Here is a 16,240-nt window from a genome sequence, read left to right as displayed (position 1 = left end):
TGCATATCCTCAGATATCCATGTTACAAAGATATCGGTCAGGATGCTCTAACCCACATACATGTACCGAAAATGGTCAGAAAATTTGTTTTATTGGTACACGTATGGCCATATTAACAGATAAATCTAATGAAATGCACAAAGCGAGTGCCAGTTCTAGTAACCAACAGCAACCAGATGACATTTACTGGCAAGCTGTTTAAAGGGGATTCCCTGCTCACTAGGCCAGGTGCAAATGTACCCAAACACCTCAAGTAACATTATATTTGGTTCGTGCCAAGTTCCTAGTAAAACAAGCAGAAATGTACAGTTTTCCTCAAGCTGAGACGTGACCGATTCACCCTTGTTTTTCACCATGCTGACCATCCTTCTGTGCAGTCTCATCAGGTGTCATTTTGAAATTTAGATTTCAGGTAAAGAAAAAGAAAACTTTTTTGTAGTTTGTTGTTGTTGGGAAAATGTGCAATTTAGGGCAGTAGAGAATAGTTTGTACAGATTATTTGCCTTAAAATCTGGAAGTAGTTTGCAGGCTCCCAGCTGTGTTACAAATGCTTTCAGTGAATTCCGATCCTCTGATGTTAATTCTGCAAGCACACATTGGCTACATCGACGATGTCCCATAATATATTGCCTTCCTAGGGCTGCATTCTGTCAGACATGCTGGGGAATGTACAGTAGTTGTAGTCTCTAAGGCCTGTCCCTGAACACAATTGCCTTTGTGTTCTCATAGTTCTGTTGGTATAATGCTTCCTGTAGTGGGGCCTTTTTTTACTAGAAAAACCTGGAGAGCCAACATTTTATACATTCTCAGTGTATAATTTAAAGGGGCAATATTATTTATAAACAAAGCTTTCTAATAATAATAATAATAATAATAATTAATAAAAAAAAAAAAAAAAAAAAAATATATATATAATATAAACCTCCATTTCACATCAGAAAAAAATCTGGATAAACAAATCAGAACTCCTAACACAAACACTGACATAAAAACCTCAACCTCTGCTTCAAGAAAAATATTTTAATCATATAAAATGCCAAATGGGCTTTTGTCTATAGAAACAAATAACCAGTACTCGCTTGGCTTGTGTTTGTCCAGGTAAAGCCCACACTGATAACCAGCTGCTTAAATAAGGAATTGCATTCTCTTAAGTTGATTATTAGGACATGAATGTAGAATTAGTTCATGCTGTTTGCATGCCCTCTTGTAAATACTTGTGGGTCCTATTTATTAGAAGATGCTTATTACATTATATGTGGTGGAGAGTTGCAGTTGGATAGCTTTATAGTTTGATGCATTGGCAGTATCGGGTAGTACCTTGGTAGATTAAAGGGGTTGGTTCATCTTTAAAGGGATACTGTCATGGGAAAAAACATTTTTTTCAAAATTAATCAGTTAATAGTGCTGCTCCAGCAGAATTTTGCACTGAAATCCATTTCTCAAAAGAGCAAACAGATTTTTTTATATTCAATTTTGAAATCTGACATGGGGCTAGACATATTGTCAATTTCCCAGCTGCCCCAAGTCATGTGACTTGTGCTCTGATAAACTTCAATCACTCTTTACTGCTGTACTGCAAGTTGGAGTGATATCACCCCATCCCTTTTCCTTCCCAGCAGGCAAACAAAAGAACAACGGGAAGGTAACCAGATAACAGCTCCCTAACACAAGATAACAGCTGCCTGGTAGATCTAAGAACAACACTCAATAGTAAAACCCATGTCCCACTGAGACACATTCAGTTACATTGAGAAGGAAAAACAGCAACCTGCCAGAAAGCATTTCTCTCCTAAAGTGCAGGCACAAGTCACATGACTTGGGGCAGCTGGGAAATTGACAATATGTCTAGCCCCATGTCAGATTTCAAAATTGAATATAAAACAATCTTTTTGCTCTTTTGAGAAATGGATTTCAGTGTAGAATTCTGCTGGAGTAGCACTATTAACTGATGTGTTTTGAAAAAAACATGTTTTCCGATGACAGGATCCCTTTAAGTTAACGTTTAGTATATTATGTCCTATTCTTAGCAACTTTGCAATTGGTCTTCATTATTTATTTTGTATAGTTGAATCATATGCCTTTCTCTTTTGCCTCCTTCCAGCTAGCCCATAAACCAGGGGTGCCCGGACTTTGTTACCCTGGGATCTACTCTCGACACCTGGCCCCCATAAAGAAATCTACCTTGATAAAAATAGTGGGCCGTTTACCATACGGCACAAGAACAAGTATCCCAAGCCCATAAAATGCTTATACTACTATCTAGAATAGGTTTACCTTGATAAAAATAGTTTATTTATGCTAAATATTTTTATACTTCTCAAATAAAAGCATATCTTATGCACACTATAATAAATAATATAGCTACATTGGCTGCTTAATATACATCCAAAACGTATTTAGATGGGAAACGTTTGCACTGTTCAATAAAACCATGCAAAATGAGAGGAGCATTGCGAGTGGAAAGTGATTTATTACTAATATCACCAGCAAAGTTGTACCTGCAGCCATTGAGCCTTCGGCCACTTCCGGGTTTGACAAGAGTTGATCACGTGAGGACATTGATTCCGCCTTTGCCACCTGCCCATTGGTGCAAATGGATGTAGCATGCAATTGATGGGCAACAATCTGAGCCCCGGAGAGAACGTGCAGGCCCCACAACCTGCAGCAGCAGCTTGGTTACAGGAAACCACTTACCCGTCGGGCAATTCCCTCCTGGCAGGTCGCGGTCAACCAGAAACAATCCCGCGATCTACTGGTAGATCGCGATTGATGTCCTGGGCACCCCTGCCATAAACCATTACTCTACTATTGTAGTGTTATTGTTACTTTTTATTATTGTTACCTATTTTGTTTTCTGTTTATATTCCAGTCTCTCATTCAAACCTCTGCCTGGTTGCTAGGGTAAATAAGATCCTAGAAACAAGACAGCTGTGTAAGGAGGGAAATATTCACTACATAAGTGAAATGTTGATTGATGTTTTTATTTTATATATAGGTCAGTCTTATGAAATCCGGATGTTGGATAACCGAAAAATTGGAGAATTGCCAGAATTAAATGGGAAGTTGGTTAAGGTGAGTTTCCATATATGTTCATTTCTTACTAAGTTCACTTTTGGAAGTAAGCAAATAAATTTCCTTAAATACAATGCAAATGACCCATGTGTGGCATTACACAGTTTAGTGGTCAGTTGAATAGGCTTTTTTATTTTATATATAAATCTGCACATAATCAGTCAGGTCGAACCATTGAAGCGCATTAGGGTCAGATATAAAAGTTATATTGGCTAGATATCATGGGAAGTTAACAGCTACCCAGAAGTAGTTGGTGCCCCAGCCCACCTAGGGAAAGAGTGAAAGCTTTGTAAAATATTCTTTTGCCTAAAGATTGGGGTAAAAGACTCCTGAAGACACCTAAAAAAAAGTCTACAATTGTGCCTTTATGTTACACCACTTCAGATCTAGTATAACCCATTTAGACAGTGTTAAAATCCTGGTGTGTTAAACACTTTTTGTTTTTTATACTCCTACACAAAGCCAAAATGCATTATTTGACTTTTTAAGAACATATTTTTCTTTAACAGCGTACTGTATTTAAATTCTTAATAAATACAGTTCTTAATGCTTACACTATTTAATACAGCAAGTCTACAACACACCCACCTGGGTTATTGCATGGATATCCTAATCATCGTGTGGATGCAATCCACTACAACACTAAAATATATACAGCCTGGCTTTACACTAGAGCCACATCTTCTTTATTAATTTTTGGTACGGGTAGGGGCTTTAAAGTTGGAGTCATGTGGGCTGGATGTGCTACATCAGGGTATTTATGGCCTTAGCCTACCCAACGGATCTATAGAACTAATACGACACAATACTTGAGATTTGCTGTACAGCAAATGAAGCCGTTTAATGTCCTGCTTTATTTAGAGTATTTTCCGAGTGGTGTTTCATGACCGTCGCCTACAGTACACTGAACACCAGCAGCTAGAAGGATGGAGGTGGAATAGACCTGGAGACAGAATACTTGACATTGGTATGTAGTCATGTGCATAGGATGATTACGGAGTCCTGAGAAAAAGACACAGTATTTGTCTCAATAGTAGATACATTTCTCCTTGTATCTAAATTTTTAAAGGAGACATATAGGATAAATGAAAAAAACATAATTTCGTAGGCAATTATGAATAAAATATGATGTTGCTTTTACATGGTGCTGAAAATTATCTTTAAAAATAGCCCCTTTATTGGAGCTCCCTATAGATGTCCACTGGTCCCTATTTCAAATGAGGGGTAGGCGTGTCCTCAAGGTCCCTGCCAGAAGCACAGTAGGAGGGGACAGCCAATCACAGCCCTGCAGTCACACAAGCAAAGACAGGCTTCAGTTCTCCATCAGGTCCTGCTAGCTACTGATTGGTTTCTGTCCTTGCAGTGTAGTGAGCCAGCTCCCCTGCACAGCCTGGCAATTCAGGGAGCTGGAAGTGGAAGAGGGTTTTTGCAGAAATATTCAATAAATCAGCCTGAAACACTACTTTTTTTTTTTAAGCACAATTCTTCTATATCTAAATGAATATAACACACTGGTACATTCTTATTTTTTACACAAAATATCTCCTTTAAGAATTTTTAACCCTGCAACAACATTTTTGGTAGTAAATGGCCCTTTTTATTTTCTTGAGCCAGTGCTGCATGATAACTGAGAGTTGGGGTGACCATTTATTTGCTGCCCAAGATATTCGTATATCCTTGTAGGAAAAGGTAGTCTTGACTAGCAGTTGGACCAAAAAGGGGGCTTGAACCAAAAATATGTGACCACCACTGTTCTAATGGTAATGTCTCATGCAGATTTGTTATAGACCAATCACAGATTGGCTGTTGCCATTGCTGCCCATCAACTGGAATTATTAAAGTTTTGTTAACATCACCGGGGTATGGGTTTGGCACTACACAGCTATAGTTGGATAAAAAGCATGTCTTCAACTTTATTGGGTCATGGTTGATTTTTCAAAATTGGTCTTCTGATAAACCTCGGTGGCAGGTGCATTCACTTATTTTTAGATGTGATCATTAGGGCCATCAGGAGAATGCTAATTGACTGCAAGTTGATTGGTAGTATGATTCCTTGAATTGTCAGCCAGTATATGGCCATCTTGAAGACCACAAGGAAAATGAAACCGATGTTTGGTGAATACCTTTTGTAAATAATGCTGTGTAAAATATGAAATGGCTTTATAATAATGAAAAAAATGATGTTGCATAGTATAATTTTAAAGTTTCAGAATAGTTACTTTTTCTCAGCAGGCAGTAAGTCTACTCTGATATGACATTACTCTTAATCAGATTCCTTGAATTATGAAACATCTAGTTTTTTTCTTTTATAGCAACAAAGAATATTAATAAGCACGTTCTTTGTATTTCATTTCATGATTTCATCTTTTGCAGATATTCCAATGTCTGTTGGAATTATTGACCCCAGAGCTAATCCGACCCAGCTGAATACCATTGAGTTCCTTTGGGATCCTGCAAAGAGGACATCAGTGTTTATTCAAGTAAGCTAATCATTTCTGCTTGGTGCACTCTGTGATTATTGCTTGTGCACACAAAACCATATGCTTTTATGTTGCATTGCATGCATTTTCTCTTGAACTAAAGCAAAACTCTCAAATTTTCTATTGGACAGTTGATATCTTTAAAAAAAAAATGTTGACTGCAGACTTTACCTCTAGAACTGCTTTAAGGCTATAGAGCAGTGATCCCCAACCAGAAGTTTGTGAGCAACATTTTGCTCTCCAACCCCTTGAATATTGCTCTGTGTCCTCAAAGCAGGGGCTTATTTTTGAATTCCAGGCTTGGAAGCAAGTTGTAATTGCATAAAAACTAAGTATAGTGGAAAGTAGAGCCTCCTGTAAGCTGCCAGTCCACATATGAGCTACCAAATAACCAATCACAGCCCTTATTTGGTACCCCAAGGGATTTTTTCAGGATTGTGTTGCTCCCCAACTCTTTTTACATGTGAATGTGGCTCATGGGTAAAAAAGGTTGGGGACCTCTGCTATACAGCATGCAGCATTTTAATCACGGCTACTTGCCCCCATTTACTTGCCAGTCACTTGAACAGGAAGCAGGCACAAAGATTGCTTTGCTAGCCATTTAGCAATAGATCCAAAAATATTTTGGTAGCAAAATATCACCCTAATTGACACTCCAGCTAGACTTCACTAGTTTCTTAGACAGCCCCTTGGCATTCTCCTCAAGTCCCCTGCTTCATGCCCCATCACTATAGCTAAGGGGGATGAACTTTAGTTCAAGAACAAAAAGATTTTCTTACTATACAAAAAGTATACAGTTATTGTTTTAGGTTAAACCGATATTTACAAACAGTTGATCCATGGGACTCGAATGAAATATGAGTTAACCTCAGTTGTGTCTTAGCTGAGTTTTGCAGTATAATATGATTTTGTTATATGACCCTTGTTTTCAAATCCAAATCTAGGTTCACTGCATAAGCACGGAATTCACCATGAGGAAGCATGGAGGTGAGAAAGGTGTACCCTTCCGAGTACAAATCGACACCTTCAAAGAGAATGAGAATGGAGAATATACCGAGCACTTGCACTCCGCCAGCAGTCAGATCAAAGTGTTCAAGGTACAGTTGGCTACTATGCATAGTGGAAGGCAGATTTGACATTCTTGATTCAAATGCTTGACGTTGCAGAGAGCATAATGGCAGCCATTGCACTGATTGCTTATTAATTGCATAGGAAGACAGCTTGCTAGGAAACACTCATTGCGTGTTAAATTTCTAGTCTGGTTTCTTATTGGTGTCCACCATTTTTAGCTTTCTAATAGACTCCTTTTTTCCCCTTTCTTCTTAAGGCTTAGTCATTCTGTAGTAATTTAACAAGCAATTCAGACTCACTCCTACTCCATTTGTTTGGTATCTCAGAGGGACTTCGGAGGATTTGGTGTGCCTACATTCATGCAGAGCTCCTCAAGCTGCAGCTATCCAAGACAAAAAGAAAAAAAATGTACGGCACTCTTCTTCATAAATTAGGATAAAAACCACTGTTTATTAACCCATTAAGGGATCCGCCTATTCCGCAGCAGGATCTTTTGTTTTTTAATGATTAATAAACAGTTTTTTTATCCTTAATGAGGACGTGTTCCCTACATTTTTGTCAGTTTGTGCGTGTATAAATAAATGCCTGCGTTTTGTTTTGCTCAGGGATCTTGAAACAAATCATTTACCAAACTATAACTTGAATTTACTTTAGCCAGATCTTGAATTACAATTATAGATGTTGGTGTGGCACTAAATATTCCTGGCCTGTAGTGTTAATCATACACAGAAAAGAATATGTATTGCGCCGCTGCAATTTTATTTATTTATTTATTTTTGGTATTATTTCCCATTTGTAATTATCTTTATATAGAGTTGAATGTAAAATTATTTTACATTTTCCTTTTTTCAATAGCAGCTTTCAACTTGCTTGCCTAAGCAGTTGTCATTAGTCAGGTTGTCTGACTGAAAAGGTTATTACTTCCCTTAGCCCTCCTATTGTGTAAATGAACCTCAACTCCTTTGTACAGACTATTAGAAAAGAAAACAGGGAACTTAATGCTATGCCAGTATGTGTATTCCTCTGTAGTACAGCATATTTCTGCATGACATTTTGAGGGTAGAGTGGTCCTAAAAAGCTGTCCAGATTTGGTTTGGCAATTTGGTTGTTTTCAGCTATTCTGACCCTCTATCGGGGCATGAGTGTCGGCCATGTCAGTTCTGTAGCTCCTGTTCAGTTCTTGCACTTCTGCATGGTTAGGCATGTTGGCTTGAACAAATTGACCATTTGAATGTGGTCATGCTCATGTATGGCCAGTTGTATAGTATCCATCATTAGATACCATTGTCACAGCCAGATACAGTGAAGGGTTGGCTGCTTTATGCATGGTGTCCCTTAAAAGGTGAGAACTGACAGGAAAAAGCATTTGGACTATTGTCTTTGTCTGGCTTGCTGTAGAGCAGGGATCCCCAACCATTAGAACCCGTGAGCAACATTCAGAAGTAAAAGGAGTTGGGGAGCAACACAAGCATGAAAAATGTTCTTGGGTGCCAAATAAGGGCTGTGATTGGCCATTTGGTAGCCCCTATGTGGATTGTCAACCTACAGGAGACTGTTTGGCAGTACACCTGGTTTTTATACAACCAAAACTTGCCTCCAAGCCTGGAATTCAAAAATAAACACCTGCTTTGAGGCCACTGGGAGCAACATCCAAGGTGTTGGAGAGCAACATATTGCTCACGAGCTACTGGTTGGGGACCACTTCTGTTGAGAATATGCAATCATTAGGGTTGCATCTTTACACATGCACTATGTTTTGCCTGTGTCTACGCGTGTTTTCTCTCACACTCGTGCAACAGGCTTGGCTTTGCAAGGTCCACTGGAGAGAAATCTTTTTAAATTAATGCTTAGCATGTTGGTGCTATATTACTTAAAGGGATTCTGGTATGATTTTTATGATGTAGTTTTTTTCTAAATTAGGCTAATAATTCACTGTACCATATAAAATTTCATTCCTGAACCAACAAGTGTATTTTTTTTTATAGTTGTAATACTGGTGTAGGCAGCCATCTCAGGTCATTTTGCCTGGTCATGTGCTTTCAGAAAGAGCCAGCACTTTAGGATGGAATTACTTTCTGGCAGGCTGTTATTTCTCCTACTCAATGTAACTGAATGTGTCTCAGTGGGACTTGGCTTTTACTATTGAGTGTTGTTCTTAGATTTACCAGGCAACTGTTATCTTGTGTTAGGAAGCTGCTATCTGGTTACCTTCCCATTGTTCTGTTGTTAGGCTGCTGGGGTTGGAACGGAGGGGGTGATATCACTTGCAGTAAAGAGTGACTGCAGTTTATCAGAGCACAAGTCACATGACTTGGGGCAGCTGGGAAATTTATAATATGTCTAGCCCCATGTCAGATTTCAAAATTGAATATAAAAAAATCTGTTTGCTCTTTTGAGAAATGGATTTCAGTGCAGAATTCTGCTGGAGCAGCACTATTAACTGATGAGTTTTGAGAAAAAAAAACATGTTTTCCCATGACAGTATCCCTTTAAGTATAATATTTATGTTCATGCAGTCATAATGAAAGTAAAGTAATTATGCTATTAAAAAAATGACAATGTAATTTTGAAACTCTGGTTTTAATTTTGAGAACTTTAAGGAACAACATAGTGATAACGTGAACTTTAGATTCTTTCACCCGTCATTTAACATTTGGAAATCGCTAGACCGATGTATCAAATTCAGCCTTTCTGCTGCCTGCCAAGCTGTGGAGATCCAAGTAACTGAATTGACCCAGTGAATTTGGCATCTTTGATGGTCTGTTTAAAAAGGAAACTGTAATGTTCTGTAAGTTTGCAGTGAATGGCAAAGGAGAACTAATGCTTTCATGTTCTCTACCTAGAGCTGTGGAGTTGGAGTGAGAAGCAGTTTTGGGTTTATGGAGTCGGAGTTGGAAAATATGTACCAACTCAGACTCCTAATAACTTTAAATACAAGCTCTGAAAATAATTAAATCAGATTTAAGAGCCTTTATAAAGGAGGATATGGCAGAAGCAATTTTGTTTCTAAGAACATTACTAAAGTTAATGTTGGATTGTATTTAACAGCTATTCTACAGCTACCGTATATGTCGGGTTCAATTAATATATTCGTTGTTTTAGGTTTATGTAGTTTGATTTTGCTTTAGACTTACCAAAGGGTGTGGCTTATATTCTTGAGCTTTTGATGTGATAGAATGCCTGGTATGTTGTGTTCTTAACTGCTTTCAGTTAACATGAAAAATATATAAGTATATTAAAGGAACAGTAACACCAAAAAAAAGTGTTTTAAAGTAATTAACATATAATATATTTTTAGCATGCACTGGCAATAGTTGTGTGTTTGCTTCAGTAGTTGTACTGTACTGTATAAACAAGCGGCTGTGTAGCCATGGGGACAGCCATTCAAGCTAGAGAAAAGGCACATGTTACATAGCACACAACCAATAAGCTCTGTCCAATACAATGGTGTTTTATTTGTTATGTGCTATGTAACCTGTGCCTTTTTTCCAGCTTGAATGGCTGCTCCCATGGCTACACAGCAGCCTGTCGTGTATAAACTATAGTAGTCTTTTTGAATCAAACACGCTAGTTTTACCAGTGCAGAGCAACAGTACATTAAATTGTAATTAATTTGATACCCCGGGCCGGTGCTCCTATCAGAAGAAAACTGCACCGGCTGGGGATTCTTCCAGCTAGCACCACAGAGTGATACTCTTCTGGCTTTTTCTTTTTTTCTTGCGGCTGAAAGACTATCGCTCCGTGGTGTTTGCTGGAAGAATCCCCAGCCAGTGCAGTTTTCTTCTGATAGGAGCACCGGCCCGGGGTTTCAGGAAGTACATGCGATCACTATGGGGTGCCTAACTTTCGGCACCCCTAAGTTAAAAGACCTTTAATTCTCCTTCAAGATCTGTGCCTCTGGTTTACAGACCCTGAACCTTTTGGCTGGCGCAGTTCAGTATAATAAAAATGAAATTTTTTAGCCACTTTAGTGGTGCTCCAGCAGAACTCTGCACTGAAATCATTTTTTCAAAAGAGCAAACAGATATTTTTATATTTAATTTTGAAATCTGACATGGGGCTAGACATATTGTCAATTTCCCAGCTGCCCCCAGTCATGTGACTTGTGCTCTGATAAACTTCAGTCACTCTTTACTGCTGTACCGAGCAGCCTAGCAACAGATGGGAATGGAAGATAACCAGATAGCAGCTCCCTAATACAAGATAACTGATGCCTGGTAGATCTAAAAACAGCACTCAATAGTAAAATCCAGGTCCCACTGTGACACATTCAGTTACATTGAGTAGGAGAAACAACAGCCTGCCAGTAAGCAGTTCCATAGTGCAGCACTGACTCTTTCTGAAAGCACATGACAAGGCAAAATAACCTGAGATGGCTGCCTACAGACCAATATTACAACTAAAAAAAAATACACTTACTGGTTCAGGAATGAATTGCAAAGTGAATTATTTGCAGCGTAAATAATGTAATTTAGAAATAAAAACTACATCATAAAAATCATGACAGAATCCCTTTAAGGTGGTCAGAAAAGGGCTGATAAAAGCTGCTGGCTTAGCCCCTCCAGAATGAGTTGCCTGCTTACTGGTTTTCTATGGGCCTGCCAGACTTTTATCTGAAAACTGTCCAATTTTAGTTAACTAATACACCTGTATTGTTTTGTCTGTCTCTTTACTAGCTAACATAAATGCTGCTGTGCTAGATCTACTGGGTTTCATACCAACAACTGGTTTAGCGGCTTTTCTGCATTAGCCAGTTTTTTTTTTCTAACCAGACTTTAAATTTTGGCCTCAGGAACTTTCCTTTCATTTGAATATAAATAGCATTTCTCTGTTTCTGAGCTGAACTAAATTGGCTCCTACCCACTGACTGCTAAAGAACAGCCTGGCTTGCTACAGTAAAAACTGTCAGCCCCCACTCAGCCGTATTGGCTATAAGCACAGTTTTTCCATGTAGCTCTATTTATATGTTTCATTAAGTGCAAGTAAGTTTATAACCCCCTTTCCCATAATGGGTGGAGCCAAGAGGTATTTAACAAGGTTACATAACAATGGCATTGCGTGCAAACCACAGAGGGAACCTGGGAGAAGTGCCAGAATGTCTGAGCCGTCTCTTTATGGCCTCAGCTTTTCATTCACATCTTGCTTTTTAAATAGTGAATTCCATGTCTAATGAGAGAGCTCTGCCAGATTCACTCTCTGTGTTGCACAATTAGCTGCCTTTCCTCATCACTGTATATTACTGAGAATCTTGTAGCTTCAGAAAGATTTTTAGTTGAACACAATAACATTCAGACACTTTGCTCCTCCTTACTGTAACTGGTCAACTTTACTCTGAACTGCACATAGATGGGGTTACACCACCCAATTAAAAGCTGATAGCCTTTGCAGTTTATTCCTAATTAAGGGCAAAACTTTCATTCTAGATTCATTTTCCATTCACTTAAAGTGGACCTGTCACTCAGACATAAAAAGCTGTATAATAAAAGTCCTTTTCAAATTAAACATGAAATCCAAATTATTATTTTATTAAAGCATTCATAGCTGTTGTAAACTCATTCAAAAATCTCCGCTGTCAATCAAATATTGCCTGCCCCTCCTCTATGCCTTAGTCATAGAGGCGGGGCAAGCAATTACTTTCACTTTCCATTCAGCACTTCCTAGATGTCACCCCTCTCCCCACATTCTCTCAGTACTCTTAACCATTTAATTGTGTAGCCAGGGCATGGGGCTGGACATCAGGTTTGGTGCACAAACAAGATTCTGAGATGATGCAAGGCTTGTCTTAATAACAGTGTCCACAAAATGGCTCCTTCCTTCTTGCTATAATTATGAATTCCCAGACCAAAGGAAACAAGATTCAAATAATTTATACAGTGTAATTAAAGTGAATTTTGCTTGACTAATGTAATAAAATAGTATTTGGTATAATTTTTTTGGGGTGACGGGTCCCCTTTAATGTCCCTAGACCAGGCCAAACAGGCCCAAATTTATAGCCTCCTTAAAGGATTTGCTTAGTTTTCAGACTGTTCACCAGGAATAAAGACTTTTGTAATTGCTTACATTTTTTTATTTTTACATTTTTTTCAAAATTTAAGTTGAAAGTTAAATGTTTCAGTCTCTGCAATTCAGGTGCAGTTTTTGCTACATTAGATTAGATTAGATACATTTCTCAGCAGCATCTCTGGAGTATCAGCAACTATTGTATCAATTCTAACAGCTGCCTGTAATGAAACCCAGGGATTCTGCTCAGCAGGGACAAAGATAAGAAATGTATCAACTAATGCAGTGCAGTCCAACTGGAGGGCCGCGACCCCCCCTTTGGTGGCCCCCACATGAAAGTCTGCCTCTTGTGACTGCTTACTTTGTGTAAGCTTTTAAAGGTATCAGTGCTGTCTTCTTTGCAGCTTTCAAATAGGGGTTACTGACCCCCAAAAAAAACAACAAATGCTCTGTAAGGCTACTTTTTATTACTCATCTTTCTATTCAGACCCTCTCCTATTCATATTCCATATAAAATCAATGTGTGGTTGCTAGGGTAATTTGGACCCTAGCAACCGGATTGCTGAAATTGCAAATTGGAGAGCTGCTGAATAAAAAGCAAAATAACTAAAAAAAAAAACACAAATAATAAAAAATGAAAACCAATTGCAAATTGTCTCAGAACACACCGCATGATAAATAGAGAAATGTTCTGCATGCAGTTTGATTAAGAATGTAGTTGTCTGCTTTACAAGAAATCTAATTATGTCAAGTAAACTCTGTGTATCTGTTATGGAACCCTATAGCCAAAAGGAGCAGATAGAAAGCAGAAAACAGACCGAGAAAAGATGGAGAAGAGGACACCTCAGGAAAAAGAGAAATACCAGCCTTCTTACGAAACAACCATCCTCACAGAGGCAAGTATATCTGAGATGGGTTTTGGAAGTTGGTAGCCAAAGAAGTTAAGTAGAGGCTCATATAATATTACCTTGTAATTGCCTGGAGAGGATCAAACTAACAAACTGCTGCCAGGAACCATCATGTGTCGTGTTATTCCACTCGCTTAAAGGGAAGATTATCATGTGTGCAGAATAAAAAAAGCAAATGTTCTTATGTCATGTTTTTTTATGCTTCTACAAGTATGCGATCTGTTATCTGGAAACCAATTATCCAGAAAGCTCCAAATTATGGAAAGGCCATCACCCATAGACTGCATTTTATCCAAATAATCCAAACATTTTTTAAATGATTTTGTTATAATAATAATAAGAAAAATGTACTGTAATAATAAAACAGTACCTTGAACTTGATCCCAACTAAGATAAGTAATCCTTATTGGAGGCAAAACCAGCCTGCTGGGTTTAATTAATGTTGACATTGTTTTCTATGCAAATTATGGAAAGATTCTGGATAACAGGTCCCATACCTGTTCTTCATCTTGCTGTTATTGCCACTAACGTCCCAAAAATATTGTTTGAAGACTTATTCTACAGTGTTTCCACAACTATAAGTAATTGTTAACCCTGATGTTGCAGTCATATATACTGGTATGTTGCCTAAAGCTGGCCATAGATGCAAAGATCCGATCGGTCGAATCCTCCAACGGTCTGATTTATCGGACTTCCCCATCTCTGCCACTAACCTTAAGATTAAATAAAGTCGAAAAAGAACAGATCTGCCGATGTTCTGCCCCTACAGCAATCGTGCGAAAGTTAAGTCCAACAAAAGCTTGTAATACACGCAGAGATATTATCAGCAGCCAACAGAAATTTTCTAACCTGTCTGATCGACTGAACAACCAATCGGCATGGCACGACAGATGTCGGGACACTCCATACACAATCCGAAAATCGCAGGAATCGAGGATTCGTACGATCGGATCTTTGCTTCTATGGCCAGCTTAACTCTTAAAATCCCTTCTCATCATGGGTTTTATTTTCTGTTTTCAGTGCTCACCTTGGCCAGAAATCACTTATGTGTCAAATTCTCCTTCTCCAGGATTTAATAGCAGTCACAACAGTTTCCCAATTGGGGAGGGGTAAGTGTTATGTTGTCTTGTACACACAGACACACACACCCAACATCTTTTTCAGTTGGCTGCTGTATTTTTTTAGAAGGTTTACTAATGATAATAGAGAGTGATAGGATTGGGTTCTCGCTCCATAATGGAGTGAATTAACAAATGGTTTGTATATTTCCTTGCAAGTAGATCCAGCAATTTGACAGGAGTTGCAGTGTGCACCTGGGTATCCCCAAACAAGATGCTTTTGTCAAGTAAAAAGTGTTCTCTGCAGCAGTAAAGAAGAGTCCAGACAGTTGCACATTTGTCTGAGCCATTGCTTGAGATAAGAATGTTGGTTCAGATTTCATTCAAGCTGGGTTTGCAATTAAACCATGTGTACAAGTTTACAGGCGCTTCAGTTGAGCTCATGTAACTATACACCTATGTTCAGCATGAGCCAGATAAATAGGGTTTGTGTTGTAAATGTTGTGCGAGGAAGAAAGAAATGAGGTGAAGAGGGATTTGTTGCCTTGGATCTTTTATTTGCAATGTTCTGTCCAACCATAACTAACCTATAAAGAAAGGCACAAAACAATGTGAGAGGTTAAGAAAAAGTCAGTGGGTGTTTATTCTTCTTCTATCGCCTGTGCAATACTGTGGAGTTCCAACTAAAATGTGCCTCATATTGTGTACCCAGGACTGGCTATTTCTTTTTAAAGGAACAGTTCAGTGTTAAAATAAAAACTGGGTAAATAGATAGGCTGTGCAAAATAAAAAATGTTTCTAATATAGTTAGTTAGCCAAAAATGTAATTTATAAAGGCTGGAGTGACTGTATTATGTGTAACATAATAGCCAGAACACTACTTCCTGCTTTTCAGCTCTCTTGCTTTTCACTGATTGGTTACTAGTCTGTAACGAATGAGTGACTTGAGGGGGCCACAGTGGGCATAACTGTTGCTTTTGAATCTGAGCTGCATGGGCCTAGGGTGGCAGGATTTTAGGGGGCTGCATGCTGCCCAACCACACCCACATTGGTTTATAAAAATTGGGGATGTGCAGGAAATATGATTCCCGTGCGCCAATCCCCATTGCTCCGGTCCTAATGATAAAAAATTTGCATGAATAAAGGGCAGGGGACGTGGGCGATGAACGGCAGTGGGCCTAGGGGTACCCACTATGTAAATCTGGCCCTGTCAATTGCAAACTCACTGAACAGGTATGTTAGACATCTGCTCACTCCAGCCTTTATACATTACATTTTTGACTAACTAACTATATTAGAAGACAACTTCCTGCTTTTCAGCTCTCTAACTCTGTTAGTCTTTAAGGGGGGGGGGGCACATGGGACATAATTGTTCAGTGAGTATGCAATTGATCCTCAGCATTCAGCTCAGATTCAAAAGCAAATAGTTATGACCCATGTGCCCCCCCTCAAGTCACTGATTGACTACTGCCTGGTAACCAATCAGTGGAACCCATGAGAGCTGAAAAGCAGGAAGTAGTGTTCTGGCTGTTTTGTTAGACATTCAGTCACTCCAGCCTTCCTAGCTTACATTTTGGCTAACTAACTATACTGAAAACATTTTTTATTTTGCACACACTATCTATTTACCCAGTTTTTATTTTTACACTGA

The 16,240-nt window shown here is 38.7% G+C and overlaps 1 protein-coding gene across 1 annotated transcript in view; it reads left to right on the top strand.

The window, feature by feature from the left end:
* Positions 1–16,240, top strand: part of tfcp2.L (transcription factor CP2 L homeolog) — a 52,764-nt gene that overhangs the window by 19,640 nt on the left and 16,884 nt on the right. Inside the window, 6 exon segments of the mRNA NM_001095978.1 lie at positions 2,996–3,072; positions 3,934–4,039; positions 5,446–5,552; positions 6,497–6,649; positions 13,409–13,519; positions 14,552–14,640. Coding sequence (NP_001089447.1) covers positions 2,996–3,072; positions 3,934–4,039; positions 5,446–5,552; positions 6,497–6,649; positions 13,409–13,519; positions 14,552–14,640 — 643 coding nt within the window.

The sequence above is a fragment of the Xenopus laevis genome, chromosome 2L (assembly GCF_017654675.1).
Source record: "Xenopus laevis strain J_2021 chromosome 2L, Xenopus_laevis_v10.1, whole genome shotgun sequence".
NCBI lineage: Eukaryota > Metazoa > Chordata > Amphibia > Anura > Pipidae > Xenopus > Xenopus laevis.
This window is presented reverse-complemented; position numbering and strand designations above follow the sequence as displayed.